This window comes from Rhinoderma darwinii, chromosome 3 (assembly GCF_050947455.1).
Source record: "Rhinoderma darwinii isolate aRhiDar2 chromosome 3, aRhiDar2.hap1, whole genome shotgun sequence".
Classification (NCBI taxonomy): domain Eukaryota; kingdom Metazoa; phylum Chordata; class Amphibia; order Anura; family Rhinodermatidae; genus Rhinoderma; species Rhinoderma darwinii.
Window position 1 is genome coordinate 124,370,275 of NC_134689.1, and position 27,897 is coordinate 124,398,171.

The following is a 27,897-nucleotide window of genomic DNA, read 5'->3' on the forward strand; positions in this document are numbered from 1 at the left end:
CGCTGATGGAAGTGTGCATGAGGCCTTAGAGAGTGCTGGACAACCCACCTATCTACTCGCTTGTGTGTGACCACTAGGCTGCTAGCCAGCATGTTGCACTATATGTAACTGGCACAGGAACACTTCTAGTTGCAGTTAAGGCTTCTATAACACTAAGCAGCCCCCCCCCCCCCTCATAAATGGAAGGGGTGAGTAAGTTAATCAGTACTTTGCACCAGTGCACCCTTCATTGAACTGGGATTTAACCCCTGCCCTTGTATCAATAAGGCCTTTTTCAGTGATGTGTAGCGTGGACCAGTCCCTGTAATACACTGCAGCATATATAAGGCACCATGTTCAGTTGATATCTGCTTTAATGTCATTCTGCATTGCTCTATAATAGAATAATTGTGGGGTAACAGGTTTTTACTGCAGTACTCAAACCTTTAGTTAATTTTACACATTCAGTACTTTACAGTAACAGAAATAGCTCTAGTCTTCACAACTGTTCAATAACAGAGTCACTGACCACTTTATTTTTGAAAGGCAAATTGCTATGGAAGTAGATGGCAACATTGTGACAACAGGTAACTGGAAAAAGGATACAAGATGCAGCCTGGCTGGTGAATAATTAGGGGCTTTTCCAATGAGATTAGCCATTTACAAAAGAAAAAACCCCAAAAAAAGACCCCCACAAACGGTTACCACTGTAAGTTTCAAATTTTTGCCTGAGTCCAGTTCCACATTTGTACTTCAAATCAGCATGTTGACGGGAGAGCGGTAGTGATTAAATAGTCAGTCCATCTCTGGTAAGTGCAGGTTGTAAGAGATATCCCTCCAACATCCAAATGAAGTTATACTGTGCAGTGCTTTGAGTCAAGTTAGATGAAATAGCCAGAATCTTGTGTTCACGTGAAAGATTTTACAACCGTACACTCATAAATAGTACAAATTTACATTCATGAGGAATGCTTTTTTTGTTTTTTTTTAAAAAACAAAACCTAAAAAAACCCTCCCAACACTGGAAAAAAAATAAACCCACACTAAACAGCTGCAAGATGGTATTTAGAATTCATCTTTTATATGTGTAGATTCCTGAAAAAAAAAAAAAAAAGCATTTAGCAAATACGGTACTCCAATAATAAAAGTACACCGCATATCCACACCAAGTCCCACAGGGAATTCGAATTGAAAAACTGCACCAAATTGTGGTGCAGTCTTTTAGCTAGAATGTCTGCTGCAGAAAACAGGCATACTTACCCTCTGACGTCCTGCAGACCAGCCCCCTGGGATGTCTTATCCCATGTGATTACTGCAGCCAAATGTCATCCCAGGAGGCTGGCCTGGATGAAGAAGCACAGAATTCGGGATAAGTATTAGGCTATGTTCACACGGGGTCTTTTGCCGAGTTTATTGACGCGGAAACCGCGTCGCAAAACTCGGCAGAAACTCCCCGAGAACGCCTCCCATTGATTTCAATGGGAGGCGTCGGCGTCTTTATCCCGCGAGCAGTAAAACTGCCTCGCGGGAAAAAGAAGCGACATGCCCTATCTTCGGGCGCTTCCGCCTCCGACCTCCCATTGACTTCAATGGGAGGCAGGAGAAAGCGTGTTTTCTGCCCGCGGCGCTCAATGGCCGCGGGCGAAAAACGGCGCGATCATTGCTATTCACACGGAGTATTTTGGGGGAGGAATATCTGCCTCAAAATTCCGTTTGGAGCTTTGAGGCAGATATTCCTCCCCCAAAATACTCCGTGTGAACATAGCCTAAGACTTTTTTTTTAATTTATTTTTAACCTGCCGGAACCACAGCTTTTCTGCTGCAAAAAACGTAACTTCACTATTTGTTGCAGGTTTTTTCCTCCCCATTGAATTCAATGGGAAAAATCAGCAAAAAAAAAAAAAAAAAGCACAGAGATTACGCAGATACAAATGGACATGCTGCGGATTTAAAAAACACACTGGAGGTCAATTTGAGTCTTTTCCTCTCATCATTTACGCAGTATGGATGAGATTTATTCAAACCTCAGCCACTCTGCTGCTACTGTGTTATGCGGTGTATTTTCTGCTGTGTGAACGAGTTAAAGAGCAACTGTAGCATTGCCTCGGTTTGCACCAGCTCTTAGGTTTCTCTAAAAAGGAACCGGTCAGCAGTTTTGAACAGGGTGGGGCGCGCAGCGTAACGATACCGGTTTTGTAGTTTGTTGAATGGCTGAGAAATGTATGTTTTGATGTCCTTGGCACCACACTTGCCACGGAGGCAGCCTTATGTTCACGGCTTTGGGCTCTCGTCACTAATGCTGCTAGCCCCTCCCATCTATATGACACTGCTAACAATCAATCAGGAGACTGCTAGGGACAACACTGCGCAGAATCGCATGCCAGATTTCTCAGACATGCAACACAAGTACAGGTTACACTGAATGCCCCGTCCTATAGCAGTGTGAGCAGTTTTGAGGGCTCTGTCCTTGTGACATTCTTTCAGACTACAAACACATTTTTAGGATCAATAGATAATGGAGCAGATTTCCTATTCAAAATGTACCCCAATTCTGTGGCATACACCCTGTGCCACATTTATTAACTGGTTTTAGACATGCTTAACAAGGGGATTAGGTCTAGAGAAAAGGGCTTTGCAGAAAATAAGAGTCATAAACTAAGCTAACATAGGAGGTATAAAGAAGCTGAAAGGTGTCTGGCAAGAAGCACCAAATTTATCATATTGCATGCACCACTTCTGACTGCCGTGTCTAAATACCGACAGTATTAGTATATCTGCCCCATTGTGGCAAATTGTTGCGGAGGAGCATCCTAATAGATTTTCACACTCAGCAAAAAGATAAAGTTGTCTCTTAGGGTTCTGGAACATCACTCACCTGTTCATCTGTCTGATCCTCTGCTTCCACCTTATCAGCATCTTCCTCTGCATCAATTTCTTCAACATCTGATTCTTCTTGGTCCGTTTCATCTGCTGTCGCTTCCTCTTCCTCCTCTGGCTCGTCTTCCACCTGGTGCCATCATTAAATAACCATTATCAATCATAACCACTCTAAAACCCATTACAACCTACGTCCAATAATGTGAAACTACTCCAAAGCACAACTGAATACATGACTGTCCTGTAATTTCACTGGAAGCAAAGAATTGAGAAAGGTTTAAAGGGGTTTTCCCATCTTGGACACTTCTGGCATATCCACAGGATATGCCATAAAAGTCCAATAGATGCAGGTCCCACCTCTGGGACCCGCATCTCTAAAATGGGGCCCCATAAACCCTGTTCTAACTTATTCGGCACCCGCTGCTGCCCAGCCACTTCCTAGTTAGGTGGGCAAGAGTTACGGAAACAACGGATAGCTCGCTGAGCTACGCCGTTTCTGTAATACCTGTAGAAGGGAATGGGAGTTTCCGAAACTCCTATATACTCCTATGGGGGTTATGGAGACAGCGTAACTGAGTGAGCTCAGCTATTTCCATAACTCCCAACCACCTAACCAGGAAGTGGCTGGGAGGCAGGGGGAGCAAAGTAAGCTAGAACAGGGTTTAGGGGGCCCTGTTCTAGAGACAGGTGCGGGTCCCAAAAGGTGGGACCTGCATCTATCAGGCTTTTATGGCATATCCTGGGGATATGCCATAAATTCTCAAAATGGGAAAACCCCTTTAACTTAGGGTATGTGCACACGGCCTATTTTCAGACGCAAGAGGAGTTATACGCCTCGAATTACGCCTGAAAAGACAGCTCCAATACGTCGGCAAACATATGCCCATTGCTTGCAATGGGTCCTACGATGTTCTGTGCTGACTAGCTGTAATTTTACGCGTCGCTGTCAAAGGACACTTCTTGGGACGTAATTGGAGCAGTTTTTCATGGACTCCATTGAAAAACAGCTCCAATTATGTCCGTAATGGACGACGCGAAAAACACGTGCACTTTTAAAAATGTCTGAAATGGAGGAGCTGTTTCGCCTGAAAACAGCTCCGTAATTTCAGACGTATTTTGCGTTGCCATGTGAACATACCCTTACCATACCACAATTTTCGCAGTTACACTCTTACTAAAAGAGGAAGGTAGGCAGGGTTATACAATTCTACTTTATGGTCTGATCCAGAGACAGTAATTACATAACTAGTAGACAAACTGGGTATGCATTTCTATATAGAAAAAGGTCTTCATGTAAATTCCAAGGCATTCATTCATTACCTTAGCATCAAGATCAATATTTAAGCTTAGCCGCAACATCCTTTCAATTCGGTCTCCATATGCTTTAGTGTCCGGCAACTGATATCCTGACCGCAACGTAGCAGTCTCAAGTAGTACAACTGCAAGATCAGCCACTGTTTGGTCATCTTCACTCTCCTGTAAATACAGTAACAGGTTTAGTGTCATACATAAACTAGCTTACTATAAACATAGATGAGAATTTATCAATGACTATACACCGCATTACAGCGATCATAAAAATGTTGCATGACATAAGCTGCACCATAATTCGCATCTTTTCAAATCACCTCTTTTTAAGTATAAGGGGCAGGGCCACTCACGGGCTGTAATGTATTATAATTTACAGAAGTCCCTTCCTGGTACAGGGATGCGCCAAATTTATTAAAAGGAATTGGTAAGCACTTTTGAGGCCTCAAAACTGCTGACCGCATGATATAAGGGAGGGGAAAGGGCACTAATCATAGCTTTTGTATAAGAAATCGATATTTAATTTCCCTGGCGATGTGGCAAGTGCTCCTTTGTTTTCCTCAATGCACACTGCCAGCCCCTCCCCTCTGTGCTGAGTGACAGCTCTCGAGTTCTCCTGATTGGCCGCTAGTGCGATCACTCAGAGCAGAGTGGCATGACAGACAAAAAAAGGTTTTGTTGCAATGCCCTCCTCTATATTGCATGGTCAGCAGTTAAAAGATCCCCTATAATAGGTTACATAGTTACATATAGTTACATAGTTTGTACGGTTGAAAAAAGACACATGTTCATCAAGTTCAACCAAGGGATGGGAAAGGGGAAGTGGGATGGGAAAGGGGAAGTAAAAAATTTCTACATATAGGAGCGAATATTTTTTTTTGTTCTAGGAAATTATCTAACCCTTTTTTAAAAGCCATCTACTGTCCCTGCTGTGACCAGCTCCTGCGGTAGACTATTCCATAGATTCACCGTTCTTACTGTAAAGAAGCCTTGTCGCCTCTGCAGCTTGAACCTTTCTTTTTCCAGACGGAGGGAGTGCCCCCTTGTTTTTTGAGGGGGTTTTACATGGAACAGGATTTCACCATATTTTTTGTATGTGCCATTCATATATTTATAAAGGTTCATCATGTCCCCCCTTAGTAGTTTCTTTTGAAGGCTAAATAGGTTTAATTCTTTCAATCTTTCCTCATAACTTAGATTCTCCATGCCCCTTATTAGCTTCGTTGCTCTTCTTTGTATTTTTTCCCAACTCCAGGGCATCCTTTCTATGAACTGGAGCCCAGAACTGGACTGCATATTCTAGATGAGGCCTCACTAATGCTTTGTAAAGCAACTCTTTCCTCCAGCACTTAAAGTGTACCTCCACTTTCAGTGAAAATTATAGTGCAGGAATATGCGCTATAAATCTTTTATGATGGATTTTGCTTTGAGTAGCAGCACGGATTGTAAAGTCCACGCTGACAGCTACATATAACTCTGCAGTTCGAGAGAGTCCTGCTCATCTTCATGGATGCAGTATCCAGAATGGTCGCCAGCACTATAGGATTCTACAGCGCTGGCAGCCGTTCAGGATACAGAAGTCATGGAGAGAAGCAGGACGCTCTGTCTCTAACAGCAGAGTAATGAGCAGCGTGGACTTTACAGTCTGTGCTGCTACTCAAAGCAAAAATCAGTAATAAGGTTTAGAAAAATAATTTACAGTGCACTATAATAGTGTCTCAACTTTCAGTGAAAATCTAACTTTATATGCCAGTCTTCGTCCTAATAAATTCCCCCTATGAGTAGAAGGCCCCTTTCCTAAAAACAAGATTGAAAATCTGCAGAATTTCGGAAGCACATTGTAGCAGCAGTGGGGAAATTCACCTGCGGTGCAGGTTGTCAGTCCGCAGTATGTAAATGCTGCAGCATTTCCATCCCATGTACAGGGGGCCTAAGGCAATCATTTGACATTCTAAAAAGGGAACCAAAAATACAGCAAAAACGTACCAGAAGGACAGACCAGGAGGGAATGGCAGTTCTATCAGATTGCTCACCTTTATTCTTCTCAACATATCCTTAATAAGGGGATGCCTTGGGTTAACTTCAAGAGTCTTCTTCTGGCTTGAGTAATAACTGAAATGAAGATAACAAAACACAGGGTATATCATCCTGACCAGTTAGAATGACTTTTCTAATAGACCTGCATCTATAGAAGGTAAAGAGAGTTAAAACTACTGCTACATAATAAGGACTGCAGTTTGACTTTTTTTTAAAGCATAAACAAGGTTTAAAGTATAGTCAACCACTCAACTTGCTCAGAAACCACCACCATGCACTCACCTGGTGGAAATGTCTTTTCCAGTCTGGTATGCCTGAGCCTTCATTATCCTTTCCATATTGCCAGACCAACCGTATTGACTTGCCACAAGGGCACAAGGGGATTGTGTCAGACGCTGAGATAACACTGCCTTTTCGATCTTGAAAAAAAAATTAAATGTAAGTGTCGATTCACAAAATGAAGAAAAAGTTAAGAGCAACCAGGATGTTCAATATACCTGGTCTTTAAGAGATTTTTCCTTCATCCATGTTAAGAGCGGCTCATATTCCTTCTCCAAAGCTTCGCGTGATTCTTTTGCCTTTTCACTTTCATCGAACTTCAGCCCTTCCTTGGCAACATTTTGGAACCTCTTGCCATCAAACTCTGGTAATGCCTGTATGCAGTACTCATCCACAGGCTCAATAAGGAAGATTACTTCATAGCCCTTCTTCAGAAGTCCCTCAACAAATGGAGAAGACTCCACCTAAGAGGAAAAAAAATAAGTATATAGTAAAGTGAGCGCTGGCATACTTCAAAGTCTGCCCAACTCTAATATGTAGGGAAATAAAGCCAGCAAACCTCACCTCTTTCCTGCTTGAACCAGCCATGAAGTAAATTTTATCTTGTTTGTCCTTCATCCTTTCCACATAATGCTCCAGGCTGGTCAACTCTGTCTTGCTGTTAGAAGACTGGAATCTAAGAAGCTTGGCCAATCTGGTTCGGTTAGAATGGTCTTCAATCACACCAAGTTTAACATTGGTACCAAATTCCTTCCAAAATTTATCATTGAATTTGTCATCTGCGATTTTCTTCATCATGTCTAGTGTCTTCCGCACCAACTTCTTTCTAATGACCTAGAAAAAGCGGAAACAATTACAAAAGACTGAATTTCCATGTAAGAAAAAAATCCCAAAAAGAACATTCTCTTCATTTAATAGGTTTTTATTTAAAAATCCCTAATGGAAGAGTCATGACTTAGAAATCAAGTATCATACCATCTACATTCCTACCTTTAGTAACTTATGCTGCTGTAGTGTTTCTCTGGATACATTAAGAGGCAAATCATCTGAATCAACCTGCAGGATTTAAAAGATAATATTTAGAAAAGGAAAAGTGTGGGATCAGCAAAATCCACACAAAGAAGACTAACTTACCACTCCCTTGACAAAGTTCAAGTATTTGGGCATCATGTCATGGAAATCATCGGTTATAAAGACTCTTCTGACAAAGAGCTGGAAGACGGATTTGACAGTTAGAAAACAAGTAACATTCTGCAAGTTCTTATGAAATCAATGGCAGCACTTTATACCTTAATAAAGTCACTCTTCTTAGAGCCGTATTCATCAAACAGTCCTCGTGGAGCAGTGGCTGGGATAAACAAGATGGACTTGAAAGTGACCTCTCCTTCTGCAGTGAAGTGGCTGTGAGCCAGGGGATCATCACTTTCCTGAGAGACAGGGGGATTCGATTAGAATATTGGGGAAATCGCAAATCCATTGGGCTGAATTGAGGGGCTGTGCCATTTCAGAACGATTTTGGTAAAATAATTTTATCCCGATGGCCTTATACATAACCGTGCTTACTCAGCTCACCTTGGAGAAAGATTTGTAGAAGGCTACGTATTCATCCTCCTCAACTTCCTTTGATGGCCTTTGCCAGATTGGCTTAATGTCATTCATAAGTTCCCAGTCCCAAATGGTCTTCTCAACCTGTGTTGCAAAAATAAGAGTATTAAACATTGTATTTCTACAGTAAATTGAGGAAAATAGGACTTTTCTACAGCACCTTCTTCTTTGGCAACTTAACATAGGAAGAGCGAGAAAGGTGCATGTGGTCTGCACTATAACGGACCTTTTTAGTCTTGGGTTTCTTTTCCTCATCTTCTTCCTCAACAGCAGCTTCTTCATCTGTCTCCTCTTCCTTTTCCTCCTTCGCTTCTTCTTCATCAATTGGTTCTTCTACAGTCTCAGTCTAGGCCAGATCAGAAGTAGTCCATTAAGTTTGAGTTCTATTGCACATTTAGGCCTAGTTCAGTTTTTTGCAGGCAGGAAAAAAACAAAACAAAAACAACTGATTTTGACCTGCCTGCACTTTCCACCTGCAGCCATTGAAGCTAATGCAAATACCACAAAGTATGCCCCGAATAAAGAGCCACAAGTTTTTTCTGCCTCCCATTGATTTCAATGGCAGGTCAGAGGCAGAACCATGGCAAAAAAAAAAAAAAGGAGGACATGCAGCTTTTTTTCCCTGCGAGCGGCTAAAAGCAGTCTGGGAAAAAAACCTGCATGTTTCCCATTGAAATCAGGGGGTGGAGATTTCTGCAGTTATTTTGGTGCCAATTCCGACGTGGTTGCCGCAGAGGAAAATGAAACAAAACTGAACTGGGCCTTAAGATGTACTAAACATTTTTTTACCTTACTACTCCAAACATAAATAGGGAAGTTGATAAACTGAGAATATTTCCTGACAAGGTTCTTAATGGTTTCCAGCTCGAGATAGTCCGTTGCTTCTTCTTTCAGGACCAAGCTGTTAAAATAAAATATCAGTTAGTTAATAGAACTGAGCAGACCTTAAAATCCATTTCAAAATTACACTAAGTGTGCAAAGTTCTTTAAGGGGTTAATTGGTTCGGATCACAGCAGTGATCCGACCTGCTGTTTTGCCCCGGTACCAAGGCTGCTAGTAGCAGCCTGTACTGGGAGATGCCGGGCTGCGGAGACAATCTACAGGCACAAGGACCAGCGCTGCAGCCTGTTAATCTTCGTGGGGTGTACAGCAAGGGTTGAAGTACATAAATATTAATCATTGTCTAGTAAAAACTTTCTAATGAATTGTGGTTTCTGTTCCTCACATTGATCATCAAGACTTCTTGCTTGCAGTAAATGAATGGAAATGAGCTGTGTGTAGCGAGTTCAATGTTATGGTAGGTAGAAAATTCTGCGATTCATTTAATGAACGCAGAAATCTTGAGCAGGATGAGAAATCAAAACATCTTATAAAAAGCACACAGAAGAGAAATACACATCTGTCTCATCACGCAGAATTTGCATGACATATTTCACTTTATGTGGTAATAACTTCAGAATGCCTATCCAAGCGATTTTCTCGTGAGACATTGGGCTTTATGTTCGTGGTAAAATTTGGTCGATATATTCAGGGTAAATTTGGGAAAAATAGCTTGTAAGATAGAGGGTCATAAACCCCCCCCCCCCCCCAAATAGTTACTAGTTCACATTTCCCATGTCTACTAGATATTGGCATTTTATTTTGAACGTTTTTATTTTTCTAGGATGTTACACGGCTTAGAACATAAGCAGCAATTTCTCATATTTGGAATAAAATTTCAAAAGACTTTTTTTCTTAAGTACTAGTTCTGAAGTTGCTTTGAGGGACCTATATATTAGAAACCCCCATAAAATACTCCATTTTAGAAACTAGACTCCTCAAAGTATTCAAAACAGCATTTAGAAAATTAACCCTTTAGGTGTTCCACAGGAATTTAAAGCAAAGTAGAGGTGAAATTCACAAATTAATTTTGTTTTGACCGAAAATCCTTTTTATTCTATTTTTTTCTGTAAAACAGAAGGTTTTACCAGAGAAACGCAACTTAATACTTATTGTCCAGATTCTGCAGTTTAGAAATATCCAACGTGTGGCCCTAGTTTGATAATGGACTGAAGCACAGGCCTCCGAATCACAGAAGCACCTAGTGGATTTCGAGGCCTCCTTTTTATTAGGCGCCATGCCCAGTTTGAAGAGGTCTTGGTACAAGAACTGTGGAAACCCCTCAAAAGGTGACCCTATGGCAAACTACACCACTCAAGGAAATTTATCGAGGGGTATAGGGGGCATTTAGACTCAAAGTTTTTTTTGCTGCATTTTGTGGAATTTGGCTATAAAATTAAAAATCTAATTTTTCTGATAAAATATACACTTTAATTTTGACAAGGAATAAAGGAGATATGGCAATACCCCATATGTGGTCATAAACTGCTGGTTGGACAAACAGCAGAGCTCAGAACGGCAGGAGTGCTGTTTGGCATGTAGATTTAGCAGGATTTGTTTTTGTGCCATGTCGCTTTTGCAGAGCTGATATACCAGTACAGGGCAGACCCCTTAAAAGTGACCCCATTTTGGAAACTAGACCCCTTGAGGAATTTTTTAATTTTCATGGGAGCATGCGACTTTTTGATCAGTTTTTATTCAAATTTTTTTTTAGAGGCGTGGTGACAAAAAAATAAAAAAAACACAGCAATTCTACTATTGTTTTTGTCCCTTTTTTTACTGCGTTCACCGTGCGCTATAAAGGACATTCACTTCATTCTGCGGGGCGATAAGATTAAGGCGATACCATGTTTATTGTTTTTTTTATGTCTTATAGCATTTGCACAATAAATTATTTTTATAAAAAATCATTTACTTTTGGTGTTGCCATATTCTAAGCCATAACTTTTTTATTTTTCCATCAAGAAAGCAGTGTGAGGGCTTGTTTTTTGCGTAACTATAGTTGCGATCAGCACCATTTTTAGGTACATGCGACTTTTTGATCTCTTTTTATTCAATTTTTTGGGAGGTGAAGTGACGAAAAAAAAATAATTGTGATTCTAGTATGGTTTTTTTCTTTTCTTTTACGGTGTTCACCACGCAGGATAAATAACTAAATACTTCCGTAGTTCAGGCCGTTCGACGCAGCGATACAAATTATGTATAGTTTGGTTTTTTTAATAACCGACTGCTGAGGGGGCTTTTTACTTTTATTTAACTTTTTTATTTTGTCCCACTAGGGGACTTGAAGGCAGGAGTGTATTAGAGCTGTCAGCTACTCACTGACAGCAAGCATAGTGGGTCCTGACTTAGTCAGGACCCACAGGGCTTCCGTATACAGCATAGCCGTAGGCTATAGTTCGGCCTCCGGTTGCCATAGCAACCATCGCCACCCGCTATCATGTAGCGGGCCGACGATGGTGGTTTAACCCCGAAGCAGCTGCGATTGCTTCTAAGGGGTTAATCAGCGGGGACACCGCGATCGGTCCACACTGAAGGTGCTGCGGCAACTGCTAAACGAGACAGCAGTTGTCACAGGTCCTGTATGGGCTGGAAGGACAGCCGAATTGGCCGATCCTCCTGCAAAGTTCTATTAGGTCATGGAGCGCGAAAGATGCAGTTACAATGACCTAATAGTATGTCCAGGAGCGGGAAGGGGTTAAGCATAAATGGACACCAATTCCGTATGACTTGCATGGATAAAAATTACGCAATTATCCTGTAATTAGAATCTATTCAGCACACCACTGACAGCGTACCAAGAGGTACCACGTGGCTGGAAGGTGTTGCGCTCGGCAGGTGGGCTTATTTTTTTATGTCGTGCGTTAGATGCCCTAACAGGTCTGTTCTGGTGACCAACTCTTTAAAAAAAAAAACAAAAAAAAAAACACAAACTAGAGACCACTCGTGATTTGCATTGACATTGAGGTAGAAATCTTGAACTTGGTCATCTGTACATATTTGTTGTCTAACTTACGTTATTGTTGTGCCTCTGCCCAGTGTGTCACCACGAGGATCATCGGTCACAAAGAACTCATTGGAATCAGACTCCCATATGTGTTGTGTATCATTGTTATGTTTTGAGGTTACGATCACACGATCTGCAACTAGGAAGGCAGAATAAAAGCCAACACCGAACTGGCCAATGAGCTCAGACGTAGACTGGTTATCCTCCTGGACCTCGGTGAGCTTATTCAAAAATTCGCTAGTGCCAGATTTAGCAATTGTCCCCAAATTCTTCACCAGTTCCTCCTTTGTCATGCCAATGCCAGTATCCGTAATATGCAGCATATTCTTTTCTTTATCACACTAAGGAAAAGATAAAGACACATTAGTTTACAGACTTATACCTTCCAACATCACTCCAGCATCCAGTTTTTCTCCAACTTACAGGTGTGCAATTGGCTGCAGTTTGAACGTGAGTGTGCGTGTGATTGGGCTGCGAGACCAAATGTGGGCAGTAGATTATGTTGAAGTTTGTGCTATATACATAGCCTGTAAGTACAATGACAATATTTCGGTGCAAAAAAAAATAAAAAATGGGCAGCACAGGCGTAAAAAGGTGGTTCCCGGATGCAAAAGGTCAAGTAGTCCAGTTTCCCTTCTAGGCCTAAAGAGGCTCTGTCACCAGATAAGTGCCCTGTCTCCTACATAATGTGAGGGGCGCTGTAATGTAGATAACAGTGGCTTTTATTTTGAAAAAAACAATCATTTTTGAGCAATTTAAGATTTATGCTCATTAGTTTTAGACAACTGGGAGTTTTTTTTACCATTTGACCAAGTGGGTGTTGTAAAGAGAAGTGTATGACGCTGACCAATCAGTGACCATTCGGCGTCATACACTTTCCATTCATGTCCATTTGTACTCCGCACAGCGTGGTCAAATGGTAAAAAAAAACTCCCAGTTGTCTATTAAGAAACTAATTAGCATAAATCTTAAATTGCTCAAAAATGATTGTTTTTTCGAAATAAAAGCCACTGTTATCTACATTCCAGCGCCCATCACATTATGTAGGAGACAGGGCACTTATAATCTGGTGACAGAGTCTCTTTAAAATACTACAATTTAAAGAGGTTTTTTGAGTTCTAAGATATTGATGGCTTATCCTCAGAAAAGTCCATCAATATCTGATTTGACAGTCCGACTCCGCAGCCCTGCCGATCAGCTGTTCTGAAAGGGCCGTGGCACTTTCTGAACAGCTGATCAGCAGATAAGACATCAATTTCTTAGAATAATAAGAGCCCTTTAAGTAAAAGCTTCACCAGCATCCATAAAAATTATCCTTTATTGCCACCATTACATAGTCACCACATGCACATAATGGAGTATTCCAGCCTCTCTCAACTGGATAGGTGAACAATGCTAAAATCAGTGGGGGCTGACTGCTGCTTCCATCACCCCCCCAAGACTTTGAATGGAGAGTGACCATGCATGTCCGAACTCTGCTTTATTCAAACACCTAGCTGCTGTCTTGAGGCTGGGGGGAGAAGTGGGAAGGGGTCCGCCATTCTGACAATCGGTTTGGGTCCCAGCAGTCAGACCCCCCCCCCCCGATCTACGTGGGTCTATGTACCGGCACCATTAAAGACATTTTTTTTTTTTTATGGCTGCTGGCGAGGTTTTTCTTCCACATTCTCAGCAAGTCCAAATCAAACATTTGTGATTGCATGCTCAATAAAATGACTAAATCATAAGCTTTATGCGGATTGTCACCCCTTTATTGGTCACTTCCTTCTACTTCACTGTACTAGTCTTAAAGTGTAGCTAAACATTTGACAAACTTCTGACATGTCATAGTGACATGTCAGAAGTTTGGATTGGTGGGGGTCCGAGCACTGAGACCCCCACCAATCGCTAGACCGAAACAGCTGAAGTGCTCGTGTGAGCGCTCAGCTACTGTGTCTGTTCGTGTTTTTTCTCCGGAAATATATGTATCGGTGTACGGACTCAACAGAAAGTCTATGAGCCCGTACTCAGATACATTGGCTTTCCGGAAAAAGCCGAACAGAGACGAAGCGGCTGAGCGCTCACACGATCGCTTCAGCTGCTTCGTTCTAGAGATTGGTGGGGGTAAACGTGCTCGGACCCCCACCATCCAAACTTCTGACATGTCACTAGGACAAACGTTTAGCTACACTTTGAGACTCCACATTCAGTAAGCATCCAGTGAAATGTTAACCTACCTTAATTTTAATGGTCAACTCTTCATTAGCATCGAGGGCATTCTCGTTCGTCAAAGACATCAACCGGATCTTGTCAAGGGCATCTGAAGCGTTGGAGATCAACTCCCGAAGGAAAATCTGGAAAGAAACATCAGAACTAAATAGAATTGCCATAATAAAAGGGTGAAGACATTCAGAAACCAGATATGAAAGTTACCTCTTTGTTCTTGTACAGAGAGTTGATAATAAGTTTCATCATCCTGTTCACTTCAGCCTGAAATGCAAACTTTTCAGATTTCTCCCTGAGCACCTTAATTTGGGCAGCATTGAGTCCATCTATTTGAATTGCCTCCTCTTCTCTGTAAAAGAAAGATGGGATTGGTCAACCACCATTTACAAGAAGATAAATATGGGTGACAAATATTGTTAAAACTCAGATCATGTTCTCTACATGCGACACTAGCTCCAGCGGCTATTTTATAACACTTTAGATTTGCCTATGTACACCGGAAATTTGCAAATCTGAAGAGATGTAAATCCATTTACAGGTAGAAGAAAAAAAAGCTCAAAAACAGACCTGCTTACAACTTCATCATCTGTCCGTGAACCTTCTCTGCTTTTTCCCAGGTCATCCTCCACAGTTCCATCAATGTCCACTGCATCTTCAGCTCTGACAGAAGCTAAAAAAAAATTTTCAAATTGAACAATAGTTTAGTTATTTGTCCTTGAGAACGTTCAGGTAAAAGCCAGTAACAGCAGGTAGAATGTCAAGGATATCATGGCAACATCTAGCAGTCCCATCACCACAGGCTACAGCTTCACGTTATCCGGGGGTACATTCTATGCAGCTTCTGTGTAACCACAAGTCCCAGCATGCAATGAAGATTATCACAGCACTGTGGGACTTGTAGGCTCATAACAGGTTTCAGATCACAGCTCTTCAGGATCTTCTGTACCGCCACAAGAGACTAAAGAACAGGTCCCCACTATATTCTCTTATATAGGTATAAAACGGAACTGCACAGGATATGTCCTACAAAGGCCAGCACTTCGTCACACGAGCCCGCAGAATAGGAACTCTTCATGTGGTCAGTATAATACTAAGATTATTAATGTCTGCAGGCGTATAACTAAAAACTAAATAGGGACACAAAATTCTCCCCTCGAAGCATTGACAATAACTTTAAAAGTCTATGTAAACCTTTGGAAGGCAATTTTTTTTTAAATTCGGTGTAACTTTGTAAATACTTTTTATTAACAAGGAGTTTCACTTTGAGATACAGCTGCTCTGTATTCTCTATATAGAGCAGCTGTATCTAGCACGATTCACTGAATCCATCAGTCCTGTGGATATGACTGGTTCAGTGACAGCAGGCCCGGTGTGATCCACCTGTAATCTATCATATCTAAGTTATGAACTTAGATAGGATAGATAACAGGTTGATCCTGCATGAGCCACTGTCACTGAACCCCATCAGGTCTACAGGACTGATTGATTCAGTGAATAGCGCTAGATACAGATGCTCTGTATACAGAGCAGCTGTATCTGAAAAAGTAAAACTATTTTTAATAAAAAGGGTTTACAAAGTTACACCAAACACACCGATAGATTTTTATTGAAAAAAAAATAAAGAATATTTGCCTTTCAAAGGATTACATACGCTTTATTGACAGTAAATCTAGAGCATACAAAAAAAACAAAAAGTCAGAGCCAAAGCATAGGCCCATAGGATTCTATGTAATGCAGCACAGGGGGAACACAAAATGAAATTAGGTGCCTTCTTCCCATACTGGAAGTGACTGGCCATCTAGAAATAGTGGGCTCCTGAAGGCCAAAGAAGCCGGCTCCTGAAGGCCAAAGAAGCCGGCTCCTGAAGGCCAAAGAAGCCGGCTCCTGAAGGCCAAAGAAGCCGGCTCCTGAAGGCCAAAGAAGCCGGCTCCTGAAGGCCAAAGAAGCCGGCCCCTGAAGGCCAAAGACAGATCTTATGTCACATTGTAAATAGGTAAGAGAATGCCAGAGCCAACTTCATCTACATACCGGATGGTGGGAAAAAAGCTAGAAAATATCACACTATCCAGCAGTTTGTTATTCTATGGAAGGCACAGCACAGATTTTTACCCTTTGCAACGCAAAATAATGAGATCTGCATCAAATCTGCAACATGTGAACTCAGTCCTACGGTCAGTCAATGGCTGCATAGCGGGGTTATTTCGGCTCAGACATCTAATATCCAGCAGAAAAGGTAAATATTCTGACACTGGGTATTACATCAAACACCAATACATAGAGTAGAAGCAGTAAAAAAAAAAAAATGAATCTGAGCAAGGAACCAACCAGCACCTACTTTTTACATAATCCCAATGCTATAAATGCAAGATATCACCCCAATACTTATTTGCATTTTAGGGTGATTAAAGGGCAACACAGAGGGTGCGACCAATAAGAACAGAATGAATAAGCCTTATATACGTATTCTCCTTATACATTAAGAAAGTTCCAGATCCCCCCCTTCTCTCCGCCTACTGATGGATGCCGATCAGGAAGCTTCTAGAAAGAGTAATATGTCGGCTGCCACAGCACTTCCCTTCCAAGCTGAACTCACCACATGCCAAGAGGACGAAGCACAGGCCAATAGCCCACAACTTCTTCATGGTGCCAGAACCGGGGACCGTACACAACGCGCTGCTCTGACACAAACGTTACTCGTTCTCCACAGACAACTGCAGCTCGCGAATCGCCTCCAATGCTTTAATATCTGCCCATGACATGCATCGGGCGGACTCGAATCATTCTCCAATGGCAGCCGACCACGCACAATAGCCAGCCAATAAACTCCTTACTCGCGGTGCGTGTCGCTGTCACTACTGACCAATAGGCTTCTTCCATGTACGGTGTCGAGCGCTAGGAGCGTGTCTCGCTTTGATTGGCTGTTGTCCCCGGAGTTCTACACAATGAGGAAAACGCGGATTTCAGTCACCGGTTTCAATTCGAGGGGGGCGGTCTCGATAAGTCGCAGCTAATAACATCGCAGAGAGTTGGAGGAATGTCACGGAGAAGTGCTTCCGGGGCAATAGTAGTGTGGTTTACCTTGGATACAAGGGCTGGCTGGGGTTGCTATAGGGATAAGGCGCCTGCCAGAGTGTGCCAGTGTAGTTCTATAGAGTCTCATAAGTGCCAAGGTGAACGACAGACATAAGGGAGACCGTGAGTTGTGAAATGCGCCGGTAATTGTCCATGATTATCTTTCTCCCCCTCTGCTTATACATAGCAGTGATCTGATACCTCAATACATCTGTGACCATATACAATACAGAAATAATGCTTTACAGCACCCATGAGGGGCTTCGCCACCAGCTGTTTTCAGATATTGTTTTACAGGGCGGGTGTCTCTTAAAGGGGTTGTCCAGGATTAGAAAAACATGGCTGCTTTCTTCCTAAACCAGTGACCCACCTGTCCACAGGTTGTGTGTAGTATTGCAGCCCAGCCCCATTCACTTTAATGGAGCTAAGCAGCAATGTTAGACATAACCCATGGACAGGTGTGGTGTTTCTGGAAGAAAGTGCCATGTTCTTCTAAGGCTGGATTCACACGAGCATGTTTGGTCCGTAAAGGACAGAAAGTATTTCGGCCGCAAATCCCAGACCGAACACAGTGCAGGGAGCCGGGCTCCTAGCATCATAGTTATGTACGACGCTAGGAGTCCCTGCCTCTCTGTGGAACTACTGTCCCGTGCTGAAAACTTGATTACAATACGGGACAGTTGTCCCGCAGCGAGGCAGGGACTTCTAGCATCGTACATAACTATGATGCTAGGAGCCCGGCTCCCTGCACTGTGTTCGGTCCGGGACTTGCGGCCGAAATACGTTCCATTCTTTACGGACAGAACATGCTCGTGTGAACCCAGCCTAATTCTCACCAACATTGAAAATTACAAGTATGTACGACCCAACCCCGGACAGTATATGTGACATGACAACATTCACACGCTTATTTTTACTGGCCCCAAAGTTTTAATAGTAAGCCAGCCACAGTGGCCCAGCCTTGCTCTTACTTGTGGCGCAGCAGCGAATTTTGAAGATTAGATGAAATTGGTACCATGCCTCCAAAAAAAACAACAAAAAAGATGATCATTAATCAATTAACTAAACTTTGAAACAAACTTTAGGCATCTCATAGTGACATGTCAGAAGTTTTGATCGGTTGGGGTCCGAGCACTAAGATCCCCACCGATCGCTAAAATGAAGCTGCAGAAGCGATCAGGTGAGTGCTGTGCCGCTTCCTTTCTTATCGGCTCTTCTTCGAAAGCCAAGTGAGCGGTATGCGAACACATAGACTTTCTGTTGAGCCTGTACACTGCTCCGAGGAAAGCCGAATAGAGTTGATCAAAAATTAAGCAGCATATCGCTCACCTGAGTGCATCTGCTGCTTCGTTCTTTGCAGTCGGTGGGGGTATCAGTGCTCGGACCCCCACTGATCAAAATTTATGACATGTCACTATGTCATTTTAAAAGTTTAGTTACATAAGCCAATAGTTGCCTACAACTAGATTTTCTGCAATCTTCCAGGGGACAAAGGCCATGTTTCATGCATAGCTGGAAGTAGATGACCAGGAGCAGCGGGCAGTGCCAGGCAAATAACTATTTAGCGCAGGAGTGAAAGTGACACTAGTGTCCTCTGAGAACTTCTGACTGGTCCTGATGGAGGAACATGGTATTTGCATATAGTGCACACTAGATATCAGTCACCTGATTGTCGGTAGCTCACCTCAGGATGGCTTGTGGTTCTGACGGGGGCCCTATTTGTTGAAAATTCCGAATGGTAATTTTTTTGGTTTGAATGAATCCTGCGCTCTGTTTGGCTGAGAAGCTGAGGAAAGGGTCATATATTGTATTTTGCCTAGTTTCTCAGTGGGCCGACACACAAATTCTCTCCTTGAATCTCTGTGTCATGTACTGTATATTTTGTTAGGGCTGAATCACAAATTCTTTACAGAACTGTAGTCTGTCAATGAACTTCAAACCAGGTGCAGACACATAGAGCAGAGGGCTTCAGTCAAAGATCAATATATGGACCCCTTAGGCTATGTTCACACGGAGTATTTTGGGGGAGGAATATCTGCCTCAAAATTCCGTTTGGAACTTTGAGGCAGATTTTCCTCTCCCTGCACGCCGATTTTCGCGGCGATTTTCGCGCCGTTTTTCGCCCGTGGCCATTGAGCGCCGCAGGCATAAATCAGCGCGAAATACGCTTTCTCTGCCTCCCATTGAAGTCAATGGGAGGTCAGAGGCGGAAGCGCTCGAAGATAGGGCATGTCGCTTCTTTTTCCCGCGAGGCAGTTTTACTGCTCGCGGGAAAAAGACGCCGACGGCTCCCATTGAAATCAATGGGAGGCGTTCTCGGGCCGTTTTTGCCGAGTTTTGCGACGCGGTTTCCGCGTCAAAAAACTCGGCAAAATACCCCGTGTGAACATAGCCTTAATGACCAGCCTATTTTAGACCTTAATGACCAGGCCATTTTTTACGTTTTTCCATCGTTGCATTCCAAGAGCTATAACCTTTTTATTTTTGCGTCGACATAGCTATATAAGGTCTTGTTTTTTTGCGGGACAAGTTGTATTTTTTAATAGCACCATTTTGGGGGATATATTATTTATTGATTAACTTTTATTAACTTTTATTTGGGGGGAAATAGAAAAAAACTTGAAATTTCGCCACTCTTTTTCGCGTCTTAAATCTACGCCGCTTACCGTGTGATATAAATAACACAATAACTTTATTCAGCGGGTTGTTACAATTGCAACGATACCAAATTTGTATAGTTTTTGTATGTGTTACTACTTTTACACAGTAAAAACGCTTTTTTTTCAAAATTAATTGTTTTTGTGTCTCCATATTTGAAGAGCCATAACGTTTTTATTTTTTCGCCGATGCAGTTGTATGAGGGCTTTTTTTTTGCGGGAAGACTTGTAGTTTTTATTGGTACCATTTTGGAGTAGATGCGACTTTTTGATCACTTTTTATCACATTTTTCTAAAGTCAGTATTCACAGAAAACAGCAATTTTTCCATAGTTTTTTATTAATTTTTTTACGGCGTTCACCGTGCGGGTTAAATAATGTAATAGATTTATAGTCGGGGTCGTTACGGACGCGGCGATACCAAATATGTGTAACTTTTTAACTTTATTTTTTTTTTTAATAGTAAAGCATTTTGTAAGGGGAAAAGCTGGGTTTTTCATTTTTTTTAATTAACTTTATTAAACTTTTTTTCACTTTTTTACTAGTCCCATTAGGGGACTATAATATGCGATTCTGCGATCGCATTTATAATACACTACAATACTTTTGTATTGCAGTGTATTACTGCCTGTCCGTTTAACACGGACAGGCATTTGCTAGGTCATGCCTGCGGCATGATCTAGCAGGCATTCACTCCAGGCAGACCTGGGGGCCTTTATTAGACCCTCGGCTGCCATTGGAGACACAGACACTTACTTATTCCGATGCCGCGACGTAAAAAGTCTATGGCATTGGAATAAGGCCCGTTAGTGACCGACGTAGAAACACGATGGGCCGGTCACTAACGGGTTAATAGCTCGTCATAGAGCACCTACTGTCTCACTCTCAGGGCTTATTAAGACTAACGTGATATACGTCCGTGCAACGCACGTGATTTTCACGCGCGTCGCACGGACCTATGTTAGTCTATGGGACCGTGCAGACTGTCCGTGAGTTTCACGCAGCGTGTGTCCGCTGTGTAAAACTCACGACATGTCCTATATTTGTGCGTTGTTCGTGCATCATGCACCCATTGAAGTCAATGGGTGCGTGAAAATCACGCGCAGCACACGGAAGCACTTCCGTGGGACACGCGTGATTCGCGCAACAGCAGTAAAAATTATGAATGAAAACAGAAAAGCACCACGTGCTTTTCTGTTTACAAACATACAAAAGTGAAAAGGCTAGCAATAAACCCCCATTATTACCCCGTACCCAACGCCACTAGGAATACCGGGAAGAGCCAGGTACGATCCAGAACCCGACCATCTGAAGTGATTGTCGGCCACTGGGGCGGCCGCAGGCTGCTATCACCAGGCTGGGAAAGCCCAAAAATCTTGGGCCTTCCCACCCTGGTAATGCTAGCCTGCTGCTCCTATGTTGTATCTGGCTGGTTATGAAAAGTGGGGGTGGGACCCATGTTGTTTTTTTCAATTGTGGTTCCCCCCATTTGTCATAACTAGCCAGATACAACATATCAGCAGCATATTAGAATTACCAGGGTGTGAAGGGCCACTGTTTTTTGGCTTTCCCAGCCTAATTGTACTAGCCTGCGGCCACCCCAGTTCCCAACCATCACTGCAGATGGTTGGGTACTGGATCGTACCCGTCTTCTCCCAGTACCCCTGGTGGCGGTGGGTATGGGGTAATGGGGGGTTACTGCTAGTCTTTTCATCGGCTAACACTAAGCCCCGCCTTAGTAATGGATGCTGTCTATCAGACAGCGACCATTACTAAGGCAGTAATAAAAAATAAAAAAAAGCATCAACACATTAAAAATATTTTATTAAAATAAAAAAACACAACCCTCATTAATTTATTGAAAATAAAAACACTGTCATCGAAGTAGTCCTTGAATCCGAAGTAGTTCAACAACCGAACCTGTAAAAAAACACACAAAAAAAAGTTAGTAACACTAATAAATAAAAAAGCAAAACAATTATTATACTTACCTTCCTGGGTCTGTAACAGTAAACTAAGCAGTGACATGTAAAGTAACCAATGACAGCTTAGAGCTGTCACTGATCAGTTTACTGAGCCTTATAAGTGGTGCAGGATCACCCGGGATGCACCCGAATTTTGGCTCATCTCGGGTGCGTGTGCCACTATGAACCTAGTGCTGGACTCCTTTAGATACAAAGGAGTCCCCGCACTAGGAGTTACCAGTGTCGGCCCGGGATCACCATTTACATTTGTCGCTGATGCAGGCCTGGTCTTTTCTGATCGTGCCTGCTCCAGTGGATCGATGCCAGATGGCGCGATGACGCAATCACGCCGCCTACACAACAAGAAAAGAGCAGAATGGCGAGGAAGAGAACTGATGGTGTAGTGTTACCTGCACCACACCTCGTCTGCACTTTCAATTAAATCTGCGTCCTAAGGACGCGGATACAATGGAAGCGACCCTCTGGTCATGGGACTGTGACATACAACATTGTAAAATAATACATACCTTGCCTGATGCCCTCCAGTTGTGCAGTGGATCCGCTGTTTCTCTCCGCGCTGCCCAGAAATGGCTGCAGCGCTACATCAACTACAAGTCTGAACAAGGCCAGCCTTAAGTTGGATGGCACCATGTGCAAGACCCTAAGGCTGCCCTCCACAAACCAAAAATTAACCACATATATACTGTACGTATGTAGCTATCTTGACTCTGGTAACTTGCTGCAGCGTGATCTCACACAACAAAAGCCATTGAAAATCAATTAAAAAAAAGTCAAGTTAAAGTTGACACTGTGTATTTAATGCGTTTAAAGTAAAGATATAGAGGCTACATCTGTACATACATAAAGGCACATATTTAGATATGGCAGGCAAATATATATGTATGCACACACGCACACGCGTGCATAAATATACACATACTGGAACAAATACATAAAGGCACATATATACAGGTACAGTCACATATGTACACGAACAGACCCATATATACCCACACAGGCACACATATACACAGTACAGATAATGTAGCTGTTACCTGCAGTCCTATGTAACACCACACAGATAACACAAAGTGATAACTCTTGGTACAGATATTGTAGTAGATGTTACCTTCAGTCTTATGTAACGCCACAGATAACACACAGTGATAAATCTCTAAATACAGATAATGTGGTAGTGTTACCTGCAGTCTGTCACGATCTGTGGGTATGTGGACCCACTGGGCCATACCGCCGTAGCGGTATAGCAGCTGGCCAACAGAGTACCAAGTCAATATATAAATATTCCACAACGGTACCTGTAGTGGTTCAGACAGTAGCCACGGCTAGGCACAGATGGGACCTTGACAGCAGACACCAGATGTAGTGTAACCCAGCGGACGGAATCAGTAGCACAACAGGACTCCAACAGGTTCAAGGCACAGGAACAAATAGCACGGAATACAAGGTACAGGTGGCAGGGCATGGGTAACAACGGAAACAGGATAACAATAAGGGACTCTTTGCAAGACTGACATGGGAATACTAACAACACTCAGGCAATGAGAAAAGGGGACAGGGCTCTTCTTATAGTCCAGGGTGAACATTGGACTAATTACTAATGTTTTGCATGTGCGCATGCTGGCCCTTTAAAGCCGGGCGCGCGCGCACCCTACGGTACACAGCAGAGTGGAGCGTAAGTGAGTGCTGGTGTCTCCTGGGGAGGAGATGCGGGCCAGCGCTTACCAGACCATGGCTGCGGCCGTCGAGGGGTGAGTAATCTCGACGGTCCGCGGCCATGGATGTAACACAGTCCTATGTAACACCACAGATAACACACAGTGGTAACTCTTTGATTATAGATAATGTAGTAGATGTTACCTGCAGTCCTGTGTAATACCACAGATAACACAGTGATAACTCTCTGGGTACAGATAATGTAGTATTGTTACCTGCAGTCCTATGTAACACTACAGATAACACACAGTGATAACTCTCTGAGCACAGATAATGTTGTAGATGTCACCTGTAGTCCTATATAACACTACAGATAACACACAGTGATAACTCTCTTGAGTACAGATAATTTTTTTCCCTCCATTTATTTCTCTTTCTTCTTCTGCTTTAGGCTGGGTTCACACAACCTATTTTCAGACGTAAACTAGGCGTATTATGCCTCGTTTTACGTCTGAAAATAGGGCTACAATACGTCGGCAAACATCTGCCCATTCATTTGAATGGGTTTGCCGACGTACTGTGCAGACGACCTGTCATTTACACGTCGTCGTTTGACAGCTGGCAAACGACGACGCGTAAATTGACTGCTTCGGCAAAGAAGTGCAGGACACTTCTTTGCAACGTAATTTGAGCCGTTCTTCATTGAAGTCAATGAAGAGCAGCTCAAGATTACGGGCGTAAAAGACGCCTCGCATAATACGAGGAGCAGCATTTACGTCTGAAACGATGCAGCTGTTTTCTCCTGAAAACAGTCTGTCATTTCAGACGTAAAAGCAAGCTAGCGTGTGCACATACCCTTAGGGTATGTTCACACGACAGCGTCCGTAACGGCTGAAATTACGGGGATGTTTCCGCCTGAAACCATCCCCGTAATTTCAGCCGTAACGGCAGGTGCAGGCGCTTGAACGCCGCGTCCATTACGGACGTAATTGGCGCTGCTATTCATTGGAGTCAATGAATAACGGCTCCAATTACGGCCAAAGAAGTGACAGGTCACTTCTTTGACGCGGGCGTCTATTTACGCGCCGTCATTTGACAGCGGCGCGTAAATATACGCCTCGTGTGAACAGACAAACATCTGCCCATTGCTTTCAATGGGCAGATGTTTGTCAACGCTATTGAGGCGCTATTTTCGGACGTAATTCGGGGCAAAAACGCCCGAATTACGTCCGTAATTAGTGCGTGTGAACATACCCTTATTGTTAGAGGGATGTTATGTAGCTTGTACCGTCCGACTTGACATCATAGACTTACTGTCTTTGCTTTGCTGTTGTCAATTTCATGTACTGATGTCATTCTTGTATTGTTTTTAACCCTAAAACAAAGTGGCTAAATAGAACTAATCAAAATTGCATTATGTTAACGCAATCATGGGCCAAAATATATTAGACTGAAATTTGTAATGGGTATGTCAACCGATACCCGCCCTCCAGTGATTTATCCAGTTTCCAAATCATAGGTGATTAGATATATATATATGAGAGAAAAGATGACACAACAGACCATGCTTTGTATGCTCAAAATCCTTCACTGGCGTTTATTCAACAAACCGTCACAATAATATCTTTCGAAGTAGGAGCAGCTTGATTCCAGCCAATCATTCACAATGTTTACAATATGATATGAATTTAGATTTAATTTAGCCAATGGCATATAATGACTATGTTTTGTCTTGAACCAATCATAGGCAAACTATGAGTTCCCAAAATATACCTTGTCATAGATGCTAGGAGTCAGACTACCCCCTCCCTTATATTAAAGGGAATGTGTCGCTAGAAATTCGTATTATTTTTTTTAAAGTTAAACAATTATTATTTAAGTGATTACACATTGTTTTATTTTTTTTATTTTTTTCACAAGTCAGGAAATATTATAAATTAGATTCTAATTTATAACATTTCCATGTGCTGGCCACTAGAGGGAGCAGTTCCCAAAATTGCAGCATGGTCAATGTGGTAACGCAATCTCATTGATTTATGCTGCAAATTTGGGATGGACACACTCTCTCTAGTGTCCTCACACAATCCCCCCTCCCTTCTTCTGGCTAGTGCCAGGAGAGGGAGGTGTTTGAATGTATTCAAACCTCCTACACTGTGTGCCGCCATTTTCTGAGCGACTGCACAGTGCAGGAGGATTAGATACAGGGCTCAGCAGACAGTAATACACGAATATAATACACACGAACATAATACACACAAACATAAATTACCTTCTTCTGCTGCATCCGCTGGTCTACGCTCCTCTTCCTTGCGCCTTCGCTTCGTTGAACATATGGCCAGAATCTTACTGTCCGGCGCCGGATTTCGCTCTACGAACGAGCTTCGTTTTGGTCTGTGTGGGAGCGGCGCATGCGCCGTTCCCACACAGACTGCGCACGCAACTGCGAATGGAACGGCTCCCGTTCGCATTCTCTATGGGGTTGTATGTGCCGTATTCCATCTCTGTATGTGTCGTTAATCGACACATACAGAGATGAAAAAAAAATGTCAGCCCCATAGAAAAGTAAAAGTCAGAAAACATAAAAAAGTAAAACATGAGAACACAATTTAATAAAATGTTTGAAAATATTACATTAAAAGCAATATTATAAAAAAAATTAAATAAATTCATGACATCTTCCCTTTAAACAAATCTCTTCCCCAAGGGTAGAAGACAGGCTGACCCCTCCCTTATGGTAAACATAGTCCTTCTTCCAGACTCAAGGACGATCAGTTTCTTTATCACACACACATAATGAAACCATTCAACCAGAGATCACATAACATAGAATTGTTTCAGACAATGCTCACAGATATATTTTAGCTTTTTAAAGCAATCCTAACCTAGTAATCTTAAAATGGCTCCCTCAGGCAACAAGATGGATTCCAACATCCAAAATGGCCGCCACCATACAAGATGTCATCTATGCAAGATGGAGTCTATGCAAGATGTAATCATTTAAACATTTTAACAGGTTCCCGACCGCTGGCTGTATATATACGGCCAGCGGTCAGGGTCTCTGAAGTCCGCCGTATAGACTAATTACGGCGGCACTTCAGAGACTGTGCACGCGCGATCGCGTGCACACAGCTCTATGCCCTGGCTGTTGCTAACAGCCATGGCCACTGGGCAGAATGTCAGGGGCCAATCTTTTGGCCCCTGAACATGTGATCGCTGTGACAACCAATCACAGCGATCACATGCATTTGTACGTATAAAACAGTGTGCACGCGATCGCGTGCACACAGCCCTGTACCCACGCTGTTACCAACAGCTCTGGGCACTGGGCAGAGTATCAGGGACCAATCTGATGGTCCCTGAACATGTGGTCGCTGTGAAAACCTATCACAGCGACCACATTTGTTTTATTTTGACTTTTCTGGCAGTAAATCTCCTGCCTCTTTTCTTCTCCTCAAACATTGTTTCAGTTTGAGGAGAAGAAGAGACTCGAGAGAATTGCTGCCAGAAGATTACAGTGAAAAAAAATACAGTTACACTCATAAAACATTCTCTGTATAGATAGATTTCTATCTATCTATACAATCTATCCATCTATCTTTTTTTCTATCTATCTACCTTTCTTTTATTTCATTAGAATAGGCAGGTAGGGAGTATATAATTATATATATATCCACATATATATAATATATATAGCAATAGCGGTTTATTTTTTTGTTAGCGGTAGTGTAGATATATATACCAGTTAGTTTGTGTGTTTTTATAAAAAAAAAAAAAAATTGGTTTCGTTAGTGTTAGTGTTAATGACGTTATGGCGAGGAAGTTCTTTAGCGCCGAGGAGGCATACGCCATGCTGTGGTCTGAGTCGGAGACCGCATCAGAGATGGCGTCAGAGATGAAACCTGTTTTGGGCAGTGACGATGACAGCGTCACTTCAGTTTCATCTTCAGGGGACGTTGTCCCTGATGCAGTTGAAACTGCAGAACATGAAAGCGCAGGGCCAAGTAGCGCTGTAGCACGGGACACCCTGGTCCCTCCAGTCCAGGCTCTTGTATGGGCACCTGCCCCATCTTTTGGGCCTAGAATCCACGGATTTACTGCCACTCCTGGCATAACCGTGTACAATACAAATTTTGTCCAAATGGATTACTTCCATTTATTTATAACGGACGACATCCTAAATCAGATTGTCCACGAAACAAATTTATATGCCACTCAATATATAAGGCAGAAACCTTCATCCACCCATGCCAGAGATTGGACGCCCACCAATTTGCAGGAATTAAAAATTTTTTTGGGGCTCACCCTAATTATGGGTATTGTCAAAAAGCCCTCCATTAGGTCTTACTGGTCAACA

The 27,897-nt window shown here is 42.6% G+C and overlaps 1 protein-coding gene and 1 pseudogene across 1 annotated transcript; one reads left to right on the forward strand and one right to left on the reverse strand.

The window, feature by feature from the left end:
• Positions 1-482: 482 nt before the first annotated feature.
• On the reverse strand, positions 483-17,079 carry HSP90B1 (heat shock protein 90 beta family member 1). Its single transcript, XM_075856662.1, has 18 exons — positions 16,771-17,079; positions 14,745-14,847; positions 14,385-14,526; positions 14,189-14,305; positions 11,982-12,313; positions 8,875-8,986; positions 8,312-8,431; positions 8,053-8,169; positions 7,770-7,907; positions 7,615-7,692; positions 7,471-7,536; positions 7,045-7,314; positions 6,699-6,944; positions 6,484-6,620; positions 6,198-6,276; positions 4,177-4,332; positions 2,855-2,986; positions 483-1,074 (listed from the first exon to the last, which is right to left on the reverse strand). Exons 1-18 carry the CDS (start codon positions 16,817-16,819, stop codon positions 1,045-1,047), a joined length of 2,424 nt encoding a protein of 807 aa, XP_075712777.1. The 5' UTR covers positions 16,820-17,079; the 3' UTR covers positions 483-1,044.
• Positions 17,080-17,110: 31 nt separating this feature from the next.
• Positions 17,111-27,897, forward strand: part of LOC142750384 (uncharacterized) — a 122,880-nt pseudogene continuing 112,093 nt past the window's right edge.